The sequence below is a fragment of the Alligator mississippiensis genome, chromosome 5 (assembly GCF_030867095.1).
Source record: "Alligator mississippiensis isolate rAllMis1 chromosome 5, rAllMis1, whole genome shotgun sequence".
Taxonomy (NCBI): Eukaryota; Metazoa; Chordata; order Crocodylia; family Alligatoridae; genus Alligator; species Alligator mississippiensis.
This window is the reverse complement of record NC_081828.1, coordinates 175,487,974-175,515,916: the sequence shown is the minus strand read 5'-3', so window position 1 is coordinate 175,515,916 and position 27,943 is coordinate 175,487,974. Positions and strand designations below refer to the sequence as shown.

The 27,943-nt window shown below is 43.2% G+C and overlaps 1 protein-coding gene across 1 annotated transcript; it reads right to left on the bottom strand.

Moving 5' to 3' along the window:
* Positions 1–190: 190 nt before the first annotated feature.
* FAM133B (family with sequence similarity 133 member B) lies at positions 191–27,680 on the bottom strand. Its single transcript, XM_006270136.4, has 11 exons — positions 27,531–27,680; positions 21,118–21,215; positions 19,911–19,989; positions 16,539–16,613; positions 16,263–16,295; positions 15,753–15,821; positions 13,557–13,652; positions 11,790–11,837; positions 8,912–9,007; positions 6,901–6,948; positions 191–3,223 (listed from the first exon to the last, which is right to left on the bottom strand). The coding sequence occupies exons 1-11, from the start codon at positions 27,552–27,554 to the stop codon at positions 3,137–3,139; spliced, it is 753 nt and encodes a 250-aa protein (XP_006270198.1). The 5' UTR covers positions 27,555–27,680; the 3' UTR covers positions 191–3,136.
* Positions 27,681–27,943: the final 263 nt, after the last annotated feature.

Here is a 27,943-nt window from a genome sequence, read left to right as displayed (position 1 = left end):
CCCAGGTTGAGAATCCCTGATATATAAAGTACGACCCTGCTCTGCCTTTTGGCCTAAACATGACGAACCATACCTCTTTCCAAAGAAAAAAAAATATGCAGGGCATAACGAACTTATTCCTCATGTTGTTTCACAGGTAGACAGCAGGAACAGCATACATTAACTGAAAATACTGTTACCAGAGCCACACTTAAAAGGAATTACTTTAATGGATAAGGAACTTTTAATACGTACTGATTCAACCAGTGTTGAGATCTCTGAGTCTTTTTAGAAATGAGCCATCAAGAATGCTACTGTGTATGAGAAGGCAACAGATTCGTGTTCAGAACAAAACACATCTTTATCACATGTAAAAGGACAAAACTGAGCAAAGGCAATAATTTAGTTTCAAAATTCTAAGAGTATTTTTGGAAACCCATAAAGCTAGCCATTTATTAAAATACTTTATAAATTACTACCTTATTACTTCTTGAAGCAAGTTGGATAAAAAACACACTTAAAATATTTTAAACAAGCATAACATTTTACTTTCTTTTATTCTATAGTCTTTTTGTCTTGACCCTTAAATTATTTTTCTAATTTCTAGTACAATTTCAGATTTTTTTTTATCTGCTAAAAATTCAGTTAAAATGTTCATCTATGCTGGCCTCATTAGCATTCTGGCTGGGAGAAGAACAAAAATTGAGCACAAAATTAATAAAGAAAAGTAGTCTTGGCTGTTTTTGCAAACGTGACCCTCCTGATGTAATGAGCAAAGATGAGACAGAAATCAGAAATTTCACTCTTAGTAACCAAATGTTAGGTCCTATATTTTGGGAGGCGGGGAGGATATTTTAATACACACACATATTATTGTACACATACACACATATCCGTGTGTGCGCATGTAGCTCACAATAGATTTATTTATGGACAAAAAAAAAATCAGAGTTTTTCAGTGTTAAATACTAAAGCAATTTGGTTTTGAAGTGACAACAATTTTATGCCACTAAATTTTTTTAATTAATATATACAATATAAGACCTTGATGCTGCAAACATTTTTGTCCATGCTGTATTGAAAGCACACGTCTAGGAAGCTTAAGTAAATGAGACTATTTGTATGAGTAACATTATGTATTTGCTTATGTGTTGGTAGCATCTGCACACTTGTTTTCAATGATACATATTTTTTGCCTCTAGCAGTTGTGTAAAATTCAAATATGATCTTTCCATTTGCAGTATTTATAATGTAATTAATTCAAAGTTGTAATAGCACAATTTTCACAATAGTTTTTCAAAGCCTCAAAGCTGATTTAAACCAGTGATTTAAAAAAAAGAGAAATAAAATGATCATTCTACCATTCTTTGAATTCTTTCCCAATAATGACCTAATAGTTGTAGAAATTGTCAGTTTTCAAACCTAGCTGACTATAATTTTATTTCTAAGACATTATTAACAGTGATAGTCTGCATTTTAAGACAAAACCAGAACATTTCAATCACCTGCTTGAAGAGAAATGTATTTGACAGAACACTAGTAAAATATTACTCCTTCCCAGTCTCCCTCACCACTTTTTGTTTATGAATTGCAAATTATTAATCATTTAACAAGAGATATTAAAATGTTGTGGTAATTAAATGTTTGGCTTTAAAGTATTAAACTTTTCATGGTTAGTACATACCATTTGTACTTAGGGTAATATGTGGATCATTATTCACATTTTTTCCTACTCTTGAAAGGCAAGAACAGAACCAGCAATAGGGACTTCACTGAAAGAGAGAAAGAACTTCATCTATAAGAAGAAAACCTAAGGATTCCTTTTGGATTTTGAGTGTGTATTTGCTATTTTATCAACATTTTTCTATTTGTTTATGAAATAGCTGCTAATGCAAGTAAATTAGCCTAGACAATTTATGTTAATACCCTACAATTCTGCAGCACAAAAATATAAAGACAAAATTTTTAAATGGTATCTTTACTGAGAATCTGGCAGTAGTTGTATATAACAAGACACAGCTGCATAACAGGTCTGTCACTGAACTTGCCTAGAGTAAAATCAGCTTCAATATGAAGCTGTTTAAATATCAAAACCCTGCTTTTTACATGCTAAATAATTTTCAGCAAGTGTGCACTCAAACACAACAATGAACTATAAGAATAAGTAAATACATACATGAAACTCTGCACCTGGAACAAATTCATAAAAAAATAATCACTGGTTATAACTGAATACCTCTATATTGTTAATTTAAAAAAAAATGGTACAAACATGCAAAATAATTCTAAGTATCTTAATGGCAAGGCAAAAAGAAAAAAAACTACCAGTGTTTGCCAAAGATATTCAACAAAATTCAAAATTACTTTAAATGATGTAATGCATATTTAGTAACACAGTATTCAGCATAATTCAAAGTGGAGGTAAATTCCTTGATTTTTGCATGTTAGTTATGCTGCAAAATGTCACTGCTCTTGCTTAATGCCGAAGCACATGCTAGAAGCCCAGAATTGCTTATTCAGGAACAGCTTGCTGACAGTAGTTCTGACCTCCCGAGGAAGCATAGTTGCTGTACTGATTAAAATAGCTGGGATTTAGAAAGATCAAAGGCACCCTATTCAACTAGTCAAAATAGTAGCTCCCCCCTCAACATAAAAAAGTAAAAGGACAGAAGTACAGTAAACATTTCTACAAAAGTAACATGTTTAAGAATGTTACCATTATATTCCCATTTCAAAAGAAACATCAGTCACTAACTTTCAACAGCTCCATTGAATTAAATTCATCTTCAGGATGAATCCTGGATTATGCTTCTGCTGGTTTAAAAATTAGAGTTTAAAATACTACTTTTTGTATCTAAAAAGTTTCACTTATTTTCCAATATTTTACATATCAGCTGAACCATCATCTTTTATGATTTCAAATATCTAGCGCTGGCTACTGGAATTAAAAAAATGCTGTACCCCATGTATTAAGCAGCAGGCAATAACAATGTTCTTTTCTGGTGCAGCAGCATCTGTCCGGCTATTGAGAGATTAGGAGTATTTCTAAAACACAGGAAAATTCATGCAGTTTGGTAAAGTTTGCTATAATTTCACAGTTGAAGTTTCCTTTAGTCATTGCACTTTTGTTGAAAGGGTATTCTTGTACTTCTAAATGTTATTCAGAATCTGAATTTGAACCAGCAGTCTTCTTTTTCTTCTTTTTACCATGTTTCTTGTGCTTCTTTCTCTTTTTCATTTTATCCTTAAAAACAGTTAAATAATGGAAGTTATTTTATGAGTTAAAGTCAATTTAAAAAATAATGTAATGAAGAGGTGCAGGTGCATTTATGGAGTTTAATACAAAATCATTTACAATAAGATTACTATAAAAATCTAAATATCAATGATACAATAACATTACAAAGCAGGAAAAGACAATGCAAAGCATTACAAAAAGATGGAATATTATTGTTTTCAAATTTAGCTCATTCTGATTTCCCAAGAGGTGTGAAATAGCCAGTACCATTTGCTTCCTTATCTTGTAAGTCACAGTAATGCTTCATGAATTTGAGAAATCAATAAACTAACCACTTGAGAAACAATGGCATCTCACATATGCGAGAGTGGAAAAGAAGCCCTATGTTACCACAATTATCTATTTATTCATTAATTACATTTCAGCTGATTTTCTGTTTATGACAAACTCAGTTAAACTGTATTAGGTTTTGACTTCCAATATTTGCACCTTAATTTGTGGTAACAAACTCAGACAAAAAAAACACAGTTGCTAAAGCAAAGGCAGCAGGGTCAGACCCTGATGTTAGTGTTCTCAGCACCATAATATACAACGTTAAGTGAACAATCCTCCTGTACTTAGGAAGAATTCCTAATGAAATTCTGCCTGAGTGAGGCATACAAGACCAGGTCCTATGTTATGCAATAAGAACGATGAATATGTTAAGCTACATTGATACATAGCTTACGGATACCAGACTGCCATGCGTAGACCCTGAGATGGTGCAGAGTCACTTGGAGGAACTGGTTGCCTTTAAGTCGGCAGGCCCGGATGAGCTCCATCCGAGGGTACTGAAGGCACTGGCTGACGTCATTGCACAGCCACTGGTGGTAATATTTGAACATTCGTGGCGCATGGGCCAGGTCCCGGAGGACTGGAAAAGGGCCAATGTGGTCCCCATTTTCAAGAAGGGGAGGAAGGAGGACCCAGGCAACTATAGGCCAATCAGTCTCACCTCCATCCTAGGCAAAGTCTTAAAAAAAATTATCAAGGCTCACATTTGTGAGAGCCCGGCAGGACAAATTATGCTGAGTGGAAACCAGCACGGGTTAGTAGCAGGTAGATCATGCCTGACTAATCTAATCTCTTTTTATGACCAGGTTATAAAATGCCTGGACGCAGGAGTAGGGGTTGATGTTGTATACTTAGACTTCAGGAAGGCCTTCGATACGGTATCCCACACCATACTGGTAAACAAGTTAAGAGGCTGTGACTTAGATGACTACACAGTCCAGTGGGTGGCAAATTGGCTAGAGGGTTGCACCTAGAGAGTCGTAGTGGATGGGTCGGTATCGACCCAGAAGAGTGTGGGCAGTGGAGTCCCGCAGGGCTCGGTCCTTGGACCGATACTCTTCAATATCTTGGGGGTTGGACTCGATCTATTGAGGTCCCTTCCGACCCTAGCATCTATGAATCTATGATAGTAACCTAATGTATGCTATACAGGCAGTCCTAGACTTATGACTGTTTGAGTTATGACAAATGGCACCTACGACCGTTGTAAATTACAACAGTTTCAAGGTCCCCCCAGGGTTTTGACTTTACGATACTGGACACAGCTGCCTCCAGCTGGTAAGTCTGTTGTGGTGAGGCGTGGGTGGGGCAGATCAATGCTCCCACAGAGAAAGAGGGATTGGGGCTGGGATAGGGGCTGCCCTAGTGGGGGGGGGGGGGGCGCACAGGGAGGGGGTGAGATGGCTCCTGCCACTGTGTGTTGCCCGTCTGGGAGGGCTTGGGGGGGCATATGGCCCCAGATCTGTGTGGTGCAGGCAGGGCTGGGGCTGTGCTCTGGGCCAGCTGTGTCCTCCTGCTGCTCACCCAGCTGGGGCAGGGCAGAGCCACTGCACTGCCACCGAACAAGTGGTGCGCAGCAGCTGGAGCCGTCCTGGGATCCCCCTGCCTCCTGGTCCTGCCCCACCCTGGCAGGGACAGTGGTGGCAGGACACTGGGGTGCTTGTGCCCCTGGAACTGCGCAGGGCCAGGGCTATGGTGAATTTTAGGATGCCTGCAGCCCCCCCATAAACCTTGCTTGCCACGCCCAAATCCAGGGGCACACCCCCGCATGCCCAGTAGGGGCAAGGCAAAGCTGCAGTTTGTCCGGGAGGCACAGGGGGGCCGGGGTGGCTCTGGCCACTGTGCACTGCTTGTCCATAGGCAATGCAATGGCTCTGTCCCACCCCAGCTACGCAAGTGGCAGGAGGGCATAGCCCAGGCTCTCAATGCCTTCTGCCTTTCACTCAGAGTGCAGCCTGGTGCAGCCTTGGCCCTGCCTGTCCCATGCAGATCTGGAGGCATACCCCCCGCCCCTCCAATGTCCTTTCAGACTGGTGGCGGGAGCAGCAGCGAGTGCCGCCAGATGAACTGCCAAACGAGCAACTCCCAGACCGACAGCCCACAGCAGCGGGAGCTGCCCACCCCCTCCCCATGCCACCCCAGCTGTGCAGCTTTTGCCCCAGCCCCAACCCCAATCCCTCCTTCGTTGCAGGCACGTTGATCTGTCCCCCCACCACAACAGACTAACCAGCTGGAGGCAGCTGTGTCGAGCATGGTAAAGAAACCAATCCCCCATTTATAACATTGTTCTTATGGGAAAATTGGCTCCGAGCTGCAATGTTTCAACTTAAGACGCTGTTTTCAGGAATCAATTGCGTCATAAGTATGAGGATTACCTGTATACGTTTCATCCAAAGAAAAAAAACTCAGCCTCCAATTCTAATAGTCTTGTGGCTGACTAGAAGCTTGAATCCAGAAAATGTGTAGCTTCAGGCATAGAAAAAGAGTATATACTGAATCAACCAGACATTATTAACTGTACAGTAAGAAAAGGCATTATATACTTATAAATAAATTATTATGTGCCACAAGGGTGAGATGCTCATCCTGACTCCAGTCCCTTTTAACTATGTAAAAGGGACACAAGGCACTAAAGGGATGCCAAACACGTTTTATCTGGCCAATGGTGACTTCCTTTCAGAGGATCCTCTTTAAAGCCTGTCAAAGTCATGCGCCAGGATGAGGATTCTTAATGTAGCACTGGGGAGACTGAACAGTTCATAGGGTAGACTGGGGAAAACTAATGCAGTTAGTTTTATTTAGTAATATAATTGGTAATTATTAACTAATGTAATTAGCCTGACTTCCAAGGGCTGGCAGGGCAGAAAGCATGGTTGCCTTTAGAGCTGCTGAAGTAGCTTAAAGCAATTCTGATTGCTGGCCTTCCTCCTCGTCAGTTAGTTCTGCACTGCTGACCAGTACAACCCAGAATTTACCCTGCATATTATGAAGCAGGATGTATACCACATGTATCAATGGAGCTTAAAGTTCCATGTTGTTAATGTAGACATAAATAAATAATATATTTGATGTTTACAGCATCTAGTCAAAATAACTTTTCTGCCCAAACATCTCTTCAGATAAAACACAGGGCCAAATTCTGTTCTCAGTTATATTAACATAAAGGCAAAGGAACTTCTAGATGCCAGTAGTTTTTCTGAATTTACATTTGTGTACATGAGATCAGCATTTACCATAACATATACTGTGCTGATGATGTAAATTGTACTGTCTGATACAAGTGAAATTCATAAGTAAATGTATAGTATTTAGACATTTCCTAAAATCACTTTAACAGGAAAGATACTTGCCATTGCCTTTTCCCTTTCGTCACTGTTTTTTTTCTTTTTTACTTGTACCTAAAAAATAAATCCCCAAAAAACCTTTAATGGTAAGCAGTATTTAAAAAAAAAACAGTAAGTAAAATAGCTTGAACTTGGAACATACAAATGGATGATGGCACAATAATGATACAGTATAGTGTTGCAGCCATATGAAGAAACACTAGATACCAGTTTTATTTTCCAGAATATGCACTACCCTATAACCCCTGTTATTGGAATTCTCACAGTGCTTTTTAAAAAAAGCTTAATGTCTATCTACTAATGTCTAACAGCACAGCAGGAAACCATCATTTGGATGCCTGCAAAATTATTAAACTGCGTATAAAAAAAAAATTAATAATATCACAATAGACTGAATAGCCTTACTTTTTTTTTGTATAGAATTCTAGAATATGTATCTCAACTTTAGCTGCTTAAGTTATAAAGTAAGTTTGGCCCTCTTGATTTTTTTTAAGCTATGCTGGAAATTTACTCAATGTCTAGAGATAAATAACATTAACAGAAATCAGCCAAAAATCTGCCTGTTCTGTGCCAGAATACTACTGAAAGAACAGTCTCTTAACTCAGGGGGTTTCAACCTTTTAAAAAAAGTGTACCCCTTCTCTGTCAAAGTTTCAGCTCATATACCCCTTTATATTTTTTCTTGTTTTTAAAGCTACTAATTATGTGACAGAAGGCTACACTAATTAACAATAAATGCATTATTAATATATGCATGAAATATATACATCAGAGTTATGCCACAACAGTTTGGGCTGGTAAGTCTGTTGTGGGGGAAGGGGCAGATGGAGGCCCCCAGTGGTGAGGGAGGGAGTGGGGCTGGGGCTGGGGCAGAGGCTGCACAGCCAGGGCAGAGCATGGGACTGAGCTGCGAGCAGCTTCTCCGGGGCGGGTGCAGAGGGAAGGTGGCTCCTGCTGCTAGGCGCACCCCGGGAGGGCAGGGAGGTGCATGCCCCTGGATCTGTGCAGGGCAGGGGTGGGCTGCTGCTGCAGGATGAGGCGGCTCTGGGGTCTTCCCGGCAGGAGGGATGAACCAGGCTGTGCTTGGGGCAGATGGCAGCAGTACCAGGAGGGGGACTACGGGGGGGAAAGAGCTGCAGCCACCCCAAAATTCATTATAGCCCCCCTCACCTCCCGCTTCTAGCACTGCCTGCCACAAGCACAGCCTGGTCTAGCCCCTCCCCGCCGGGAAGAGCCTGGCACTGTGCCTGTCCCCAGCCCACAGCAGCTGCCCAACCTCACCCCACATGCAGATGCAGGGGCTCGTGCCCTCCCATGCCTTCCTGGGGTGCATGTAGCAGTGCAAGCCACCCCACCCCCAGGACGAGCCGCAGCTTTGTTCCGCACCCTGCCCCAGCTATGCAGCCCCTGCCTGTCCCAGCCCCACTCCCTCCCTCACCACAGAGGCCTCAATCTTTCCTCCCCTCATGCCCCTTCCCTCACAACAGACTTACCAGCCGGATCTGGCTGCTGTCCACACTGCCAGGCTACAGTTCTGACTGCCTGCATGCTGCACTGTGGTTGAGCGCATGCACAGGGCATTTTTTGACCACATTATCTGCCATATCAGCCAAAAAAAGCCAATTGCCGATACTGTCACTTTTCCTTATAATCGGTGCCCATCCAAAATGGGACCGATATATCAGTGTGCATCTAGTAATTTTTTCTCATTTGTTCTGCATGCCCCCTATGACTTTTTAAAGTACCCCCTGGAGTATGTGTACCCCCAGTTGACAATCACTGTTTTAACTGATTAAATGTCAAACACCTAGCATGAGATTACTGAATCCAATGGTATTCAGAAACAGTTGTTTAACAGTTATAAGTCAGAAACAGATTTTAACTAAAGCAAAATTATTCAAAATAATCTGAATGGCAAGAATTGCAATGAACAGGACTTTATGAGGGCTGTTACTAAACAGCCAGTTACTATTTTTTGTTATTTGGAGTGTAGGTTTTTTTCCCCCCCTACACTGACCTCCTCTGTATGATCTGATTCTGATAAGGACTCAGATGATAAAGGCCCATCATCACGATCAGTCTTCTTCCTTTTCCTACGATGACTTTTGTTGTCCTACAGAAAATAAAGAAAATTAAGTACTTTGTTTGCTAAGACAGTATGCCTTTTCAAATATTACAACACACATTTTAAAGCTTCAGACTGTTTCTTGATTATGTTAAAAATGAACATTTTAAACTATTATAGGCATTTAAGTAATTACCCATTAAGAGCAGTAAATTATCCATACTTGACTGTAACAATCAATTCCTTTATGTCTAATATAATCTTTAAGGCGCTTATGCAAAGTAAGTTTTTTTGTTTTGGGGGGTTTTTTTGGGTGGGGAGAAGAAGGGTGCTATATTTCTTTTTACAAGCTTCGTTAGCAAACAGCTCACATTTAAGGGAAATGTTATAACAATATATTTTCATATATTTTAAATGGTATAAACTAGTAAACATTTAAAATATTTTTTTCAGGCTCAAATGAAACTGAGGAACTACAATCTGCTCAATATGTTTATATACATATTTATTACATCTCCTCCACTTACTCTGCTGCTTAACTAAGAAACAGCAGCTTCTTTTCCACCTCCTCCCAACTGTGTTTGGCAGCAGATGCTCTTATACCAGCTGCAGCATCAATATTTGTAATGTTCTATTTATTTTTGTAGTTTATTTACTTTAAAATATGTAACCTTGTTTTCTCAAGCTGGTTTGTATTGTACCAAGGCCTGGCAAGTGGGGCTTTTCAAACCTATGTATGGCGTCTTTCTCCCACCCAGTTCTTTATGGTTAAAAAGGAAAAAATACAATTTCTTCTTCTCTATCCTCCTCCCTGGCAGGGTCAGAGATATCAGCAGTCCTGGTTACCTCCATCAAGTGTGTGAAGTAGTACAACAGAACTTTTTTCTTCTTTTATAGCAGGGATGGGCAAAATGGTGGATCTGGCTGGCAGCCAAACTCCATTTTCCAGCACCCCTGCACGCATGGCTGGGGCGGGTCTCCATGGACACCCCAGCTGCAACTGTGCTGCGATAGCAAGGCTGGTGTTGCCAGAGAGACTTGCCCCAGTCACACTAGCAGGGCATGCGGCAGGGCAGGGCAAGGGGCTGCTCTGGAGCTGCTGGGATTTTGTGGCAGGGGCAGCTTGGTCCAGGGCCATGGCAGAGTTGCAATCTACAGCCTGCAAGCTCCAAGCAGGATGCACAGGCAGCAGATCACAGCTCTGCCCCAGCTCCTTGCAGTGCTGACAGCGTGATCCTGAGCTGGGACAGACCCACGATCCACTGCTTGCGCGCCTCTGCCTGGAGCATGCAGGCTGTGGATCATGGCTCTGCCTTGCCTGTGTGGCTGGGGCCAGTCTCCATGGCAACACCAGCCTGGTGCTATCACAGCGCAGCTGCAGCTGGGGTGTCCATGGAGACCGGCCCCAGCCATATGGGCAGGGGCTGCTAGGAAAGAGTCCAACTGCCAGTTGGCCCACAGGCCAGACTTTGCCCACCTGTTCTACAGGCACCGAGAAAGTGGCATGGCAACTGGAACAGCCAGTGTACATGTGGGGTGGAGGCAGGGCAGGCTGCTCCCTGCCACCGCGCACGCTCCCGGGGGGACCATATGTACATGCCAGGCAGGGCTGTGCACTGACTGCTTCAGGCTCATGCTCCCATGCCTGCTGCCCTTCCCTGGAGACTCCGCAGCCCAGCATGTACCACCCCAGTGCTGCAGGGAACGGCAGAGCTGCACAGGAAGCTGCCTGCTGCTGAGAGCTCCATGCTGCCCGTGCCCCCTGAGCACAACCCTGTGCTGCTGCTGCCGCCTCCTGCCAGGGGCAGGGGGCTGTGGACCTGGGCCTCTGGCTCCATAGGCCTGTCAGCTGGGAGCCCCCTCCAGAAGGGCTAGGGGAGCAGGAGCTGTGGGTGAGGGGTACCAGTAGGGCTGAGGGGACAGGAGCGAGGGGCACCACCAGGCCAGGGGGGGCTGTGGGAGGGGCTTTTACTTTAATCATGGATTTGGGGGTTTTTTAATCAGAGAATTTGTGATTTTTTTTTAACCAGGCAAAAGTAGGATCCCTGGAGGTAACAGACTGGATAGGAAAGGAGAAGTACATATGAATTTAGAAAAGAAAATTGATATATGTTGTGTGTAGGGGATAACTGATAGGACGAACAAGACTGACTGAACAGATGGGTACAAGTTAGGGTATTGAGATCTTCAAAAGGAGACTGGATGCACATCTTGCTGGGGTTATTTGACCCCAGCAGTCTTTCCTGCCCAGAGCAGGTGGGGCTAGGCCCGATGATCTCACGAGGTCCCTTCCAGCCCTAAACTTTTATGAATCTGTGAGATTAAGGAGGGCTGAAGAGTAAGTGAATGTCAGGGGAGGATGATTCACCAGTGTGCATAAGAAACACATGTGAACAGAGGAATAGGTAGGAGAAAGACTGACAATTTAAAACTGAAGACCTGGAAGCATTCAAGTTGAGGGCTTTCGTGTACAAAAGGCTAAGCTAGCATATAACTACAATTTTTGTGCTCAACAGCATCTACTGGTGGGCAAGTTTTAATAAAACTAAGCACCTAGCAGCTTCCATGGCATGGAAGCCATGATTTTAACAGGAGCTGACCATTTCTGACATTTCAATCAGAAAGGGGGGGGGGGGAAGGGGAATAAAGGGGCAAAATGGGGGTGGGTGGGAGGTATAACAGTTTGAAAATCTGGCCCCAGATATATGGGTTTACAATTACCAGACAAGCAAGGGCTTCTCCCATTTAAAAAAAGCTATCCGTTGCCTCTTTCTGTATACAAAATGCAAAGTTTTAAGACAGGTTATCTATGAAATACTTCATATTTTACCTTTTCTCTTTCGTGCTCTTCCTTTGATTTTTTCTTTTTTATGCTATCCTAAATAGAAAATGAAAATAATTTTCACACAATGATTTCAACAAACAGAAGTAAGCTGTTTGACCTGATGATATTTACTGTAAATGGAAACCTGCTTTGGCAAGTTAGGCAGGTGTGGCTGCCCCTGGTTACAGTACTCTGAGCATTGCTCTGTGAGGTATTTTACCTTGCATGTCAGTTTGAACAATATGAAAAAGCCATAATTTTTGTATAACTACTAATGCCCTTGCCCAGCAGTGTGCAAATAAGTCTTTGGGGAATCACAGAACAGAATGCTACTGGGGAAAATATGAAAAGACCTATGGAGAAGACTTCATACACCATCACCCACTGTTCAAAAGAACCTTATGCCTGCAACCACTGTAGAGTTCACATGCTTTGGGGAAGAAAAGAAACTATCATTTGTGAGCCCTAAGCAGAGAAGAGGTAAGGCACACTGACATCTCCTCTATGGTGAAGTCTGTTCCCTATAGGGTAGCTTATGTTCTGCCTTCCCCTGTTGAGATGCTTTGTTGCTCCTCTCTGACTTGCGTTATCACAAGACAAATAACATTTACTGGAAACATTGTAAAGACAAGTGCTGCATGGTATTTCCTAGAAACAGTGGAATTAGGACCTGCAGGATGAAGAAAAAGTCAAAAGTGGAGAATGACAAATTGGGGGGATGAAATAGAAGAGGCTAGAGCTTTCTCCATCCACATTCACCTCAACTGATAAATAATAATATGTGTTTTCACCCCAAATCACCAGTAAAGGCGTCTCAAAAGCCACCCTCGCTTATGTGAAAATAAAATGTTCATAATTTCATTTGCACAAACTGATGCATGTTTGTAGGTCTGAATTATCACAATCTAAATAGCATGTGCACTAGATACTTCAAAAACAATTTTTTAAACTAAAGATATGATTATTACCTGCCGCAGCGAAGAGAGCTGAAGACGCAAAATAGAAGAGTGTCCTTAAAAGGAATTTTCCCTTTGTTTTCTACTTTCCTTAAAAAAGGAAGTCCATATAAAATGCTCCCCATACAATAATTAAAATTATGACTATAATTGTAAAAGGCTCAATTTGAGCTTCAGAGCAAGTATATTTCCCTACAGAAATCTCAAAAAGTTCTATTTCAAGGATTGAAAGGATTTCATTCCATCCAGGAAGAGCAAACACCAACTGCAGAAAATTCCTCAGCCTGATGAAGGGTTTTTAAACCCAAAAGCTTGCTTAAAATTTTTTCCCAACTGTTTAAGTTCATCTAATAAAAGATATCAGATTCACTCAAAGAACCTTGTCTGCCTATGTCCTTAGACCAACATGGCTACAACCTACACCCCTATTTCAAGGATTGACATGTTGGGATACCTTCATTTTTAAGAATGCTATGTATATGGAAATAATGAATTTGTAAGCATTAAATTTATACCAAAACAGTTTGTTTCAGCAGGAAATAAGAAATATACATCTATAATTTAAAAGACAGCAGTAACAGTTTGAATTATTGACAAATCTACCCTCTAAAGATTAAGTTATTCTTTCTGGCTAGTGTACTGAACTTAAATGGTCAACTACATGATGGTTACAGTTCTATATGGCAGAAGAAAAGCTTGCTGCCATAAAGCAGCATTGCTTTAATGTACTTGTGCAAAATCAAAATCACAGATAATCAAATGTTTACAATCCAAATAGGATATACTTTAAAGAGACTTATACACTGTTGTATTTTACCTTGCTGTCTGATTCAGAATCAGAGGTAGAACCTTCAGAAGACTTCCGTGAGGAGCGATACTTCTTTTTTCTTCTTTTCTTCCCTGACTTCTTATCCTATTCATAAATGTTTTAGAAAAAACACAAACTTGAGTATTCAGTTTAAAGAATATGGAAACTTAAAATTTCCACATATGAATATATTCTGCTGATATAAATAACATGGCAATACTTGACTTTTATGATGAATAACATTCCTAATCTTTTCTGTATTTATTCACCATTTGTATTAGTGATAAATCCAGGATTCTTTTCTAGCTTTCTTGTTTATGATTTTTCCCTTGGTTATATACCAGAGGACCTGACTCTTCATCAGTAAGAGTTCTAGATGAGCTTGCCAAAAACAACATTTTTCTAAGTAAAAACAGCACACACAGCTTTTACTTTTAATTTATGGGATCTCCATACTGAAAGAAACCTGGGAAAATATGCAATTTACAGGGAGATCAAAGCAAATCAAGATAAACAAGATAACTCAACACATCCAAAATGTTGTTCATATCCAATATTGTTGGGTAAGAAGCTATATTCAAGTATTAGCCAATACACAAAAGGAGTAAAACATTTCAAGCAGACTGTTTCAAAACTGTGCTTAAAATATGTGCCGTAAAAAGCTATGTTAACCTCATTAACTAAAATACTATTTTATTTAAAATATCTGTAGGTATTTAATGTGATTCATGTTAATGAAATGTGTTTTGGTTTAGTGATGGTGATCATATGGTGATGCTGTGTCCAAATGTATACTTTTTGTTGCATGAGAAGGTTCTTTGCACCATGAGACAGTCCTGTCCTCCTGAACAAACCTAACATAGTGTCTTTGAGGGAAGTCACTGAAACATTTATATAGATCAGGGGTCAGGCCACCATGGGCCTATGTTTGAGACCTGGACCCTTGTTGTGGGTCACAAATCTTTGCCCCCACTGAGCACCCAAGCTATCTATGTTTACCCTTGCTGTAGATCCCTAAGCCCTCTGCAGTGAAGGTAAATGAAGGCAAGAAAGGGCAGCAGGGAGGGGGACATGGTACAGGTGGCATGGTGCAGCTCCGTTCTGCCCAATCACTAGGGACCTACTGAATTCATGGCAGAAGTGGAATGCATGGTGGCTCCTTTAATCTTACAGGTTCCCCCTACCCTCATCCAATCCCCTGATTGGTGGAGGGGCTCTGCTTACGGCTGACTCCTGATCAGCGGGGAGGCAAAAACTGCTGTTTTAAATATGGTGCCGTTTTTGCTTCCCACCACTAACTGGCTGAGGGGTCCTACAGCCCTGCTGTTTGCTGCTGACTGATGGGGAGGCAAAAACCGTGCCATGTTTAAAACTGTGGCTTTAGCTTCCCTGATGATCAGGAGGAAGTGGCAGGGTCCTCCACTAATTAGCAGCAAGGGAGGGGCAGGGCAAGGGATGAGGTGTGTGTGTGGGAATATGCAAGATTAAAGGAGCTGCCGCACACTCTATCTCCACTGTAAATTCAGTTGGTTCCTTCCAATCACACATGCTGCCCTGGTCCAAGCCAGACCTTTGTAGGCTCAATCCAATCTCTCTGGGGGCCCGATCTGTCCTGCAGGATGTAGTTTACCAAGTCCTAATGTAGATGATTGCAGCTAGTACCCCAAAATATTTGTTATTATATTATTCTTTATAAATATCTTTATGTAGTTACATGATTGTGTTTATAAAAAAATAAAGGAAAAATGTTTATTTATTTCCTGTTGCAGGGGTGTAGGTTGTAGCTGTGTTGGTCTAAGGACACAGGCAGACAAGGTTCTTTGGGTGAATCTGATATCTTTTATGAGATCAACTTAAATAGTTGGAAAAAATTCATCCAGGAAGACCACACACCAACTGCAGAGATTTCCTCAGCCTGATGAAGGGCTTTTAAACCTGAAAGCTTGCAAAAAAATGTTTTTCCTAATTATTTAAGTTGGTCTAATAAAAGAGATCAGATTCACCCAAAGAAACTTGTCTGCCTATTTATTTCCTGTCATTTTCTCTTGTTCAAACAAAACCCCTTTTTCTTTTTTTGGATACATTTCCCTAATCAAATCTGAACTGAAGGAGGATACTTGATGGGACACGAGCATAACTATCCAGTCACATCATTTCATAAAAGATACACAAAACATTTTGCAGTTCTGGTAGTTTAGCTCTTACCTCATCATCAGAATCAGATGCACTGCTAGAAGAATCAGAACTTGATGAAGAAGAGGAAGATGGAGACAACTTGACCAAACACAACAAAAAGTAAAACTTGTGAGATGCAACATTTTGTCTGTTTGGCAAATACTTAAAGGGCCACACAAATACTCCCCCCAGTGTCTCAACATTTGTATTTTCCATAGTGTTTTCAGTTTCAAGAGACCAGCCTGAGGAGAGCTGCTCAAATAAAGCTGTATGAAGTGTGGATTTAAGATTTCCACAAATAAAACAATCCCATAAATGGCACTCTCTGGCCAAATTCTCTATTTTTAAACTTTAAACAGAAAATTAAAATTATGTTTTTTCCATCATATATAAACCAAATGACCACTGACAGATAAACAAGCTAAATATGTAAAAATCAGGTTTTTAAACATCTAGGCATAATTTAAACTCTTGTTGCATCTTTCCTGGAACCCAAAGCAAAAAAATTGAAAAGAAAAACGCCCTGAAAACTTTGCTCACCCTATTCGATTTCTTCTTTTCCTTTTTCTTCTTCTAAAAGAAGAGATAAATTCTGTTATCTTGTATCATCTTTTGACATGTATCACAGATAAAGAACACCTGATCTTAGCCAAAAGGCCTAGAAGTGAGTTTGCATTTTTGTTTGCATCTAAGTTTGCATTTTGAGCTGCATTCTTTGATGATGGTTATTTTAACGTATTTATTACCAGCAAATAATGTCCCATCAGAAAAATCCACCTCCCAACACGAATGGTGTAGTAAATTGAAAATATTTACCTCCTTCTTTCTGGAGGAACTCTCATTTCCACCTAGTAATTTCTCCCTGTGTTTTTCCAGTTCTTTCTTCCAATTCTGAAAAACAGAGACAGAAACCATTACCATTTCAAACACTTATTGTTATTAAGATTCTCTGAACCCCTCTACCCAGGACTGAAAATCATATAAGTGTTATTTCTGCAGGTATTGTGAAAAGTATCTAAACCTAACAAAATGAGTACTTTGTTGCATTTCGTAGATGTAGCTAAATTTACTAATTTGCTTCCTGATGCTCCAATTATTTGGGCTTTTAAACACCTTAACTATTTTAACTAGGATACAGAATGTACAACTAAATTTTCATATTTCCATCATAAGCAAACAAATTAAGAACCCACTTCTTATCTGGATAGTCACAATTGTTAATCTGAAGCTTCTGACGAAAGAGTTGTGCGCTTTCTTGTTTCTATAGGTTACGCAAATTGTACACATCCAGGGATTTCTGCAATCCTCATTTCTAACCCCATCACGAGCTCTCCAAGTGCTGCTTCCCACCCCCCTTCTACACTTCACTGACTCCTTGCAATATCCCTACCCCCTCCATCATGCCAAAGGTTCTGTGCACCTCATTTGTTTTTCTACCCACACCTCTGTCCCCTGCCCCAATGAATTAGCTATATATACCCCGTTTCCTTTACTTCCACCACACTCCTTTTCTCTCTTTCCATTTTTAAACCAGTAAGTAATGGCAAATCAAAGGAGGCAACTCAAAGCCCTGCCAAACTTTTCAACCAATAAAAACCTCACTGAACTAAGAAAGCAAAGCTGAAGGAAAGGGTCAGCAAGAGAATAGAAAGTCAGATTCACTAAGATGAAAAACCTAAGGTATAGATCAACTGTGAAACTACAGACAGGGAAAAAAGAGGATCAGCAGACCTACAGGTGTCATGGTAAGGGAGGGAGAGCATAAGCTGCTTCAACTTGAGTTTCTCAAACCAATGCAACCTGCAGCATCAAGCATCTCATTCCCAAAATATAGGAACCTATCAATAGAAGAGAAACAATGTGGTGACTCATCAGCTCTTCCCTATATGCAGTGTAGATAGCATGAACCCAGACCAAACTGATCTCCAGTTGTAGCTGATCACTAAGATCTCCGAGCAGATCTCAGAAAGTTTTTTTTTTTTTATACTACGGATCAGAATGGCAGATAGCCAGCTCATGATCAGAGGAGAACAAAGGTAGTTTACACTTCATATTTTATATTCTCTTAAGCAACATCAATACTATATAAATATTCTATCCATAAACTAGGTCCTTGTATTTTTAAAAAATATTTGGATATTATGTATCCCAACAAAAAGGACTGCTTCGGTGTATTTTACCAGATAAACCAGGGGTGAGCAACTATATTGGGCAGAGGGCCACTTACCCAGTTTTGGCAGGCTGTCAAGGGCTGCGTGGGTATCCCTGCCCCTTGACAGGTGCCCCGCCCCCTGGTCACCATCTTGGGACCAATGTTCCAGGGCCAGCACCAGTGGGGCCTAGAGTGGGGTGCAGGCTGACAGGGGTCTGTGGAGCCAGGCTGGGCTGCACCAGCAGGGAGAGGGAGGAGCTGGCCCAGCTCCATAGAGCCCCTGCTGGCTGGGACTCCATGCTCCTGCCACCCTGTTCTGGGCCCCACTGGCACTGGCTCCGGGACAGCGGTGCAGGCCCCATGCTCCTGCGCCCACTCACACCCAGTGCCCCCCAGCCCTGCGATACAGGTGGGGGACAGCGCATAGCCCCGAGCCCATAGCTTGCCGGCAGGGAAGAAGCTGGTGCTGAGTACAGGGAAAAGCGGCCCCTCGCCCGCCCCATGGTTAGCGCTCCCTCCTGCAGGAGCTCGCAGCTCACACAGGGCTGTCTGGAGCAGGCACAAGCAGCCCCACGCGGGCGGCAAGTGGCTACAGCACAGGGCACCGGCCACGGGGTGAGCGAGGGGCCGCTTTTTCCTGCACTCAGCACCAGTTTGTCACCCGGCCCTGCTGCCAGCCTGGGCTCCAAGCCGGTTCTGGGCTTGCCCGTCAGTGGCAGCAGCTGCGCACCCCACCCCCGGGCAGTGTTGGCTGCTACTGCCTGCTCTGAGCTCATGCGTTGGGCAGCCCAGAGGCAGCAGTGGAAAACACTGCCCAGCGCAGCAAGCGGTTTTTTTGGGGGGGGGGGAGAGAGTGTCACAACTGCTGTCACCATGTGCAGCCCTGACAGGTGAGCCTGGAGCCAGTGCAGGGCCCAGGCTGGCAGTGGGGCCAGGTTACAAGGTGGTGCTGAGTGTGTGTGTGTGTGTGTGTGTGTGGGGGGGGGGGGGGAGGGGCAGGAAGTGGCCCTTCCCTGCCCGGTGGCTGCAGCACAGCCTGCCTGGGGCTGTCTGTGCCTGCTTCAGTCAGCCCCCCGTGGGCTGCAAGGCAGGGCGCTGGCCACCGGGCAGGGGAGGGTCCGCTTTCCTCCGTGCCAGGAAGGAGCCTAGGGAAAAGCTGAGCATGGGGAAAAGCCGCCCCACCCCTGCCTCGTGGCCGGCGCTCCCTGCTGCAGCAGTTCGCAGCCCGTGGGGCTGTCCAAAGCAGGCACAGGCAGCCCCATGCAGGCTGCGAGCAGCTGCAGCACCGGGTGTTGGCCACAGGCAGACCCTGCTGTTGTGGGAGCCTGCCGGGCTTCCCCTGGGTCCTATTGCCCTTGGTTCCTGTCATTTTTGACAGGAACCAAAGGCAGATGAATATTAATTTTCTGAATTTTTTAAGGGCTCTGCAGGCCAGGTAGAATGGCCTCGCAGGCTGGATACAGCCAGCAGGCCGTATTTTGCCCACCTATGAGATAAACTGTATGTCTGAGATTGCAAGAACAGGATCACTAGAACATAGGAAAGTTCTAGTGGAAGGGACCTCAGGAGGTCATCTAGAACAGCCCCATGCTCAAGGCAAGATCATCCCTTACTAAACTATACCAGTCAAGTGTCTGTCTAACCTCCTCTTAAAAATTTCCAGGAATGGAGATTTCACAGTTTCTCTAGAGAGCCTGTTCCAATGCTTGCCCACTCTCACAGTCAGAAAGGGTATTAAAAAACTTCAATACTTGTCAGTGGGACCTTTTTTAAAAACAAGTTTGGCCAGGATTTGTCCAAGCATAAACTATGAAAAACAACCCTGCGCTGGAAATGGGATGGAAGGGATGTTTCTTTCTTTAACCAATTCAAACATTTTGCAACAGAAAGTTAACTTATTAAGTATTCCTAGTCACATGTACATATCCCTATATGAACAAACATGGGTTTCATCATCTGAATGATAGTGGAAAAGAAAGCATTCTTGTAATTTTTCCAGATAATCCACTAACATCAAATAAATCAAATTCACAAACCTCATTCATCTTTTCTTCAAACTCAGCTAATGCCCTTGATCCTTTTTTTTTCTTTTCTAGTTGTTCTTTTACTTCTTCCCTTTTTAGAAACAAGAGTAACCAGATTTATACACCTTGATGCAAATATATATACAGCTAAAAAAAAAATTCCCATGAAGGGGAAAAGAGAAATATAGGTTACCAGTTACAGATTACGAAGTATCTAAAATTCTACATAGTGCAGATTAATCTCTCTGCAAGATCTAAATCTAACATTGGTACTAAGTAACTGTGCTTGGAGTTTGTAACGTTGCCAAATGAAATAGATTGAACACCAGATAATTTCGGCAACTCATTTTAAAATATGTTATAGCTCCAGCTAAAACAGTTGTGTAAGGTCAATTCCATTCTAAAATGTACCCAACAAGCTTTTTTCCTAGATGTGATCTTGTTTAGAAATTAATACCAAAAATATATATAAATGTATCTATAAAGCCCTAAATGGCTCACGTCCTTTGTATCTAAGGGGCCGCCTCCTCCCTTATGCTCCATCACAATTGCTAAGGTCAGCCAAAAACAACCTCCTGTAAGTACCATCTGTGTACCAAGTTCATTTAGCCAAAACTCGTGGGAAGTCGTTCTTGGTTGTACCTCCTCAGCTCTGGAACTCCCTTCTCCTGGAGGCCTGCCAGAGACTGAGCATGGCCATCTTTTAGAAGTAGTGCAATATCTTTTTATTTGGCCAAGCTTTTAGCAGGTGGGGTTAAGCTCTAGGTAATTATTGTGTTTTGAAAACATTTTATTACTGTTTTATTATTTTATTTGTTTTTATAACTTTATTATTGTAAGCTACCATGAGCTTTTCTGGGGAGGGCAGCATAGAAATCAGGTATGTAAGTAACATTCAGGTATTAGCAGCTTTAGAAAAAACAGCAACATTTTAACATTCACAGAAACTGCTGCTACAAGATTTTAAGGACTAGTCTTTGGAGAAGCTGAAGGGCTGCCATCTAATATTAAAAAATTATCATTTTTAGAAACTGTCATGTTTTAAAAATATAAAAATTAGAACATATTTAGAAAGGAATATTTTGGCTACAAACAAAAACAACTTTTTAAAACATTAGCAGGTGCTAGGGAAGAGGGCCCTGTACTGCCTTAAGAGAGGACAACCTTTCATCAAACAGATGGTTTGGTAGAAGGAGAAAACTGGTATTTCCACACTTACCATGTTGGCCTTGGCCTGTTCAGGTAGTCCTGTATTGTTGGCCCAGAAGTTTGGGCGGGACCTCGTGCTCTAGCCATAGCTATTGGATTCATATAAGCCTTGAAGATGACAAAACAAAGCGAGAACTAAATTAATGCATTCTGCTGTATACACAAAACACTTCATGTACAATATTTCTTACTGAAAAAAAAAATCTGTTTCTGAAAGGGAGTACACATAGCCCATTCTCTCCCCCTGTTTACTACAGATGTTAGGGTTCTTTTTGGGGGGGGAGGGGCAGGGATAGTTTCTTTGTCAAAAACATTGGGCGTTGGCTGTAGGCAAAACTAGGGATTTTGACAGGGTCTGCTGATGCTTCTGCAGGGATTTAAGTATAAAGTTTCCTAGCTAAAGAGAGTATTGCCCCCCTGCTCAGGGTCAGACTGATCACCACATTTGAAGTCAAGAAATTTTACCCCATGGTCAAATTGGCATAAACTATCGAAAATGTTGCCTTCCTCTGTAGCAGGGAGTTTGGTTCTCTTCCCCGGATCTCTCAAGTGTATTCAACTACTTTCTGTCCTTCCAGGGGTAAGACATGATGATATCTTCAGAGCTCAAATAGGTATAGACTCCCACCCCTTCACCTGGGGTAAACTGCAGTGTTTTTGATGTTATGGGACACTGTGTCTAGTAGCTGTGTGTCTGTTCATACAGCTGTGTGTGGAATATCCTAGACTTGTATAATTAGGATGGGTTAGATAGGATGATCCTACCTTGATTAGAGGGCCTGACTTGATTACTTACTGAGGTCCCTTCTAGTCCTACTTTTATCTGATTCTATAATTTAAGCAAATCAAGAATTTTTTTCAAGTTGATAGGCAGCATGAACACAACAATTAACATTGTCAATTTTAAGTTCTAAAATAGTGAAGCTTACTTATTATTCACAAAAGGATGGTTGTTATGATAATATATTTTCACCAAACCTCTGTCCTTGGGGTACTTGCCATCATTTGTAGTGTTTTGAATTTTTTGGATGAGATGCACTATTTATATTGGTAAAAACTGTGACAGTAAAATTTTTCTTCATTTTCATATGGGCATCTCAGCACTGCTTCTTATAAGATTTGTTTTAATACTAAAACATCCCTTAATTATAGCAGAGCTAGTGCTTTATTACTAGGAACGTGCCCAAGTCAAGGTGGCAGACAGGCAATTTCATGGGCTGGTTGTGAGAAGCTTATTCCAGCAGTCCCCACCTCCAGCCTCTGATAGGCTGAGGTGCCCTGGTGGACCCACCCCTTGCAGCTGATTGGCTGAGGGCTGCCTTTCACTGATTGGCAGAGAGGGGCAGGGTCACATGAAAGACAGCATTCTTGGCCAGTCAGAGGCAGAGGGAAATGGGGTGGCCGACATCTTGGCTGCTCCCCTTTGTGTCGGCAGCTTCTGCTACCCCTCTTTCCCCCTCCCTGGGGGGCTGCAAGGCTGGGATGCAGCAGTTCCTGGCTTCTATTGGGGAGCCAGCATTTTATTTTTAGTAAGTTTCCCCCCACTCCTAAGGGATTCTACACAAATTCATGGAAACTGGTGCTTTTCACTGTTTCCGCAAAAATTGTGATTTAAGTAGGTCCCTAATATAAGTGAACAGACAGAAAAGTTGGGTGAATTTAACATAATTTTAAACCATATATGAAGTACTCAAGTAGAATGTTTTGAACCCTAAAATACTCAACTGATTATGATAACAGCATTATTAATTTTTATCATCTTTTGGATTTCAATTAAACACATTCTCTTTACATGCACTCTGAATTGTGGTATGTTTTATACATTGAAATTAAACCTGATCCCGCATCACTAACTACTGAAAAATCTGTTTAAGCAAATAATTTCCTAATAATTTGTGTTATTTTAGTTTCTATACCTATTTGAGCTCTATCTACCCTTTTGGTTAAAATTTAAATATACATATCTATAGACCAAGAGGCATATATAAGCATTAAATGCATATGACAAAAAGTGTGCTAAAATACGTGGGTTGCACAGTTAAGCACTCAAAATTTAAGAAATACCAGAATTAAGGCTACTTATGTAATGATAATTTGGTTCCACTGTACATACACATTACCATACACCCCAAGGACATCATTCCATCCTTTTCTCCACAGGTCCCATGTCGCATTCTATTCACACGACAGCTCATTAACCGAGATATACTAGAGATATCTTGTTTTTGCCTCATTATTAAGTTCTAGCCACCGCTGTAGGGTACTTAAACCTTTTCTGAAGACAAGTATTAATTCCCCATGGGCATTACTATGGCACCCAAGTGTCTCACATTTTATTTTCACAACATCCCTGGGAAAGGACTTAGCATTAATACCTGTAGTTCAGATAAGAAATTAAACAAAAGCGATTGTCAAAGTGTTCAGTGTCCACTAATTTCAGGTACCCAATCTGAGATGCCTAAGATATGTTTCTGAGTTTATAGCTTCATATAGTGCTTTACATGTACAAAGCACAGCTCCTACACTAGTCATTTGTAGATCTGAGAGCACAGCACTACTGCACAGGTAGTCTTAAAGCAAGCATTCAAACAAATAGGCTACAATTAATGAAAAGTGTGAAAGTTTGGGTCAACTGATTTGCCAGCATCACATAGGAAGTATGTGAAAGAGCCAGAATCAAAACATTCAAGGCACACTTCAGCAGCCTTAACTGTGAGACCATCCCCTCTTCCAGCAATTCCTACCCTCATTCATTCTGTACTCCCCACTTTTGTAATACTTGTGGCAGTGATCCTATAGACAAGTCTGCTTTACTTTAGAGACTTGATTCATCCCCAGAATACCATTCATCCTGGGTACAGAAGGAGTTGGGTTGTGCAGAAAAAACAGTAGATGTCTGTGTAATTAAAGACTGTATCATAATGCATATGCACTAGTGGGTCACTGCCTAATTTCTAAGTGCTTGACTTTGCAAACAATATTTCAGATTAGTTTGTGTGTTCAGTTGTTTAGGTTTTTTAACTAAGCAAATTGAAAAAAAAATCCTTCGTGAGCAGCATATTGAAAACCATGTTGGTCATTAGCCAGGTTAAAACCTCTAAATCTACTACATGGACCTCTACTACTCAAGCTAAGAAAGAGAATGACAAAAACAGTTGCATAGCACCTTTCATGTGGACCAGAACTAGCAAAGGATCAGATATGAGGTGAAAGGAGTTTACAAATATCTGGTGGCAAGATCCTGATGGTGAGATCCTGATTCTGGAGATAAGTATGTTCCAGCAGACATACCCTTTTCCAACCTGGGTCACTCTCCAGGCTTCTCATACAAATGTCTGTTGCTCTCTGTAGCCACTCCTAGACTCTGTCTTTACAACTGCCAAGTCCCAATCTCCCTTCTCCTTACCCTAGCCTAGTCAGCCCCAACTCCTTGGTTACCTATTTTCCCCAGCTCTCCCTGCCTCTCACCCAGTCCCCACACATCTCACACCCAGGCTCCTTTCTATGCTCTATGTCAAGCCCTCCACAATCTCCCCATACTCCTCAGTCTCTCTGCCCAACCTGATCCCTTTGCACCAAATGCATCTTCAGTTCCCTCATTCCTGTTCTTCCACTGGTTCCTAGTTCCAGTTTTCTTGTTCAAACAGCCAAAAATCTATCCTTCTCTCACAGCACTTCTCTTCTCTAAACATAAATCAGACATTCCTCCTCCATGCTGATCAATACAGGGTCCCTGCTCACTGTTCCAGTGCCCATCCCCATCGCATCTAGAAACACCCACTATAGGTAAAGCTCAGATTCACTTTTGTAGCCATGGGCTAAAGGGTGTGATACTTGCACTGTCCTGCAATGGGGCTCCCCGCCCACCCACAGCCCAGCCCAGCCCATGCACCCAGCAATTAGTCTACGATGGTAGAATCTTTAAACAGTTTACGGGATAAAAATGAAGAAAAAAATTCCTACTCAGCATGTGCATATCTTGGCCAAATCTGGGTGACTTTCCTAGGGACAACACAAGGTACATCCCTGACACAAGGCACAAGACATAGTTGCATGATTTTTACAGGCATGTCCAGTTACTGGAACCGTGATCTGCAAATTGATCAATGGATGCTATTTGCATGGTTGGAGAGTCAGTTTTCTAGGGTAGCTGCAGTTCTTTAACCATTCATCAGGTGTTTGGACACACGGCAATACATAAATAATAAATTAATTAAAAGAAATACAAAAAATGAGTTCATTCCAAGATGGACTGATTTAAATCAAAGCAACTGAAATTCCTGACTCCAATCAATTTAAATCAGCAAACAGAAACCCATTACATCATCAGTTTTGATTTTGTTTGTTCATCTGTACTTCTTGGTTACGGCATTCTCCTAAAAGCCGATTGCCTTTGGTTAGTAACCATTAGCACATCTTGATTTGCATCTAGGTACTTCTTTTTGCTATCCAGGAGCATGTATAATAATAATATTGACAGTAAAGCACATATGTAATTTAACACACATTTATTCATATTCTAAATTTTTACATTTTATGTTAGAATATGTTGAATGACACTTTTTTAGTGGTTAATTATTTTATTCATGACTTGTGCTAAGCTCTTTTTAATGGAAACAGGAATTCAATTAGAAATGCAGAAAATTAGACCTTTAAGTTAAAACTTGGCTAATAAAAATAACTTTAATGTTTTACTTAAGAAAAAATGCAAGAGGGAAGGAGTTTTGTGGATGATAGCTTTCAGGGGACCAACTGTGCAGTTAGGATGGACTTAGACAAGCTTTCCAATGCAGTGCACTGGAGCTTCCATCATTTTCTATTTTTGAAGATTTTGTGATGCTGTGCTTGCCAAAGGTATCAGTTGAGGGTTAGAGCATCCACTGCTACCTATCTGTGCCAGCAACATAAGCTCCACTGCTTTGCTAACACACAGAAGGCTCCTATCCATTCCCTCGGTCTAATAGCAGCGTCAATGATGGGGCCTTACTGCTAACCTATTGTGCACTTGTGGAAAGATACAAACGATGTTGCACATCATTGAGAAGTGTCCCATCTACAAACTAAGAGATGAATTAATAATATTAAACTCAGTTAATGAGGAAGCTATTGCTTGGCTTCGTGGATTTGCATTTGCTAAATAAATAAATAATGAGGAGGAAGAGGAGAATAGTAAAGCACTGGAACAGGCTATACAGAGGTATTGTGCAATGTCCATCCTTAGAGGTTTTTAAGATTTAGGTAGACAACCTTGGCTGGGATGATCTAGTTGGGGATGGTCCTGCTTGGAGCAGGGGTGGATTAGAACTGGGGTTTCCAACCTTTTTATGCTGTGCACTGGCAAACCGCAGACCGGAAATGGCCATGGACCAGCACTGGCATACTATGGGCAGGCAGGCAACGCTTTTTTATACCCAGTATAAGAAAGGATTGGCTGCTGGCCTGCAGTATGCTGGTCACTTCCCGTCTGGCAGCCAACCCTTTGCAGCCCAGGGACTGGGAACCCCTGGATTAGATGACCTCCTGAGGTCCCTTCCAACCCTAATTTTCTATGATTTCAAAGTAGCACCATACAGATAATAGTTTCTGAGATGTTATTTCTACAGGACACACATAAGGCAATAACAGCCTCTGTTTCAGACCTAGCCTCCACTAGCCAAGATTTATTGTAGACTCCTAGAGAAGCCGGGCTGGAGGGGACCCCCGGAGGTCACCCAACCCCCCGCTGGGGCAGGATTATCCCTATCCAAATCCATAATCTAAACTGCCCATCAGTCAGTTGCCAAACCTGACACCACGCAGACCTAACACCCTAACCTGCTGCAGGCACCCACGGCAGCCGGCGTCCCGTGTCTCTGAAACGCTGTCAACGTAGGCCCAAGAGATCCTGGGCGGGGGCCCTGCCCGGCTAGAGGAAGGCAAAACCCGCCGGCTCCACACTCACGTGCCCAAGGCTGCCTGGGCAGCCACGCCAGCAGATCCCCAGCGAGGGCAGCGCCGTGCGGGCAGTGCGGCCAGGGTTGCAAACAAAGCCCCACGACCGCCTCCTCTCGCGATGCGGCCGTGCCCGCCCGGGGACCTGGCCTGGCCTGGCATAAGCGCCGCCGCCAAAACGCCCAAACCAGCCCCCCATCTCCTGCCGGCGCCTGCAAAACTTCCCAGGGCGGAGACGGCCCCGCGGGGAGGCCCCAGCGCCGCCCGCGGTTCCGTGTCGGACAGCGCCGCGCTCCCGGGGGCACCGGCCAGCAGAGTCGGGGCCGGGTTATTATCGCGCACGGGGCTGAGGCCGAGCCCGTCACCCGGGGCGCTCCCGGGAAGGGCCCGGCTCGGAGCTCGGGGGGCCGCGGCAGCGCCGGGCAAGAGCCGCCCCGGGGCCCGGCCCGGCGCGGCACGTCCCCCGTCCCCTCCCCGCGAGGCCGGACTCACCACGCGGTTGTCCCGCTTGCCCATGGCGCCGCGGCCCAGCCCGACCCGGCTCAGCCCGGCCCGGCCCGGCCCCGCAAGCAGGAGGCGGCCGCGCAGAGACACAGCGCCACCTGCAGGCCCGGCCCGGCCCCGCCCCGGCGGCGCCGCTGGCCCGGGCCGCGCTCGGCCGCTCCCCGCAGGGGCAGGCGGGCCCGCCGTGCCCCGCGCCCGGCTTAGCCAATGGGAGCCCGCGCCGGCGGCCTGCGTTGCTGCTCCGCGGCTGTTGCTGCCTGGGGCCGGGGCCGGGGCCGGGGCCTAAGCCCGGCCTCCCGCGTCAGGCGGCGGGTGCGGGAGGAGCCAACTGGCTGTGGCCCGGGGCCCTTCCCCTCAGACGGAGCAGGTCTCGCCTCTGGTCTCTCCCCGATGGACAGACG

What these genes read in the sequence shown, in the direction of transcription:
- FAM133B (XM_006270136.4), bottom strand. Translation starts at nt 27,554, where the DNA reads ATGGGCAAGCGGGACAACCGCGTG. An exon ending in AAAAGAAGAAATCGAATAGG is followed by an intron (nt 15,822 to 16,262) that starts GTGAGCAAAGTT and finishes TGTTTGGTCAAG; the next exon opens with TTGTCTCCATCTTCCTCTTC. An exon ending in AATCAGATCATACAGAGGAG is followed by an intron (nt 6,949 to 8,911) that starts GTCAGTGTAGGG and finishes TTTATTTTTTAG; the next exon opens with GTACAAGTAAAAAAGAAAAA.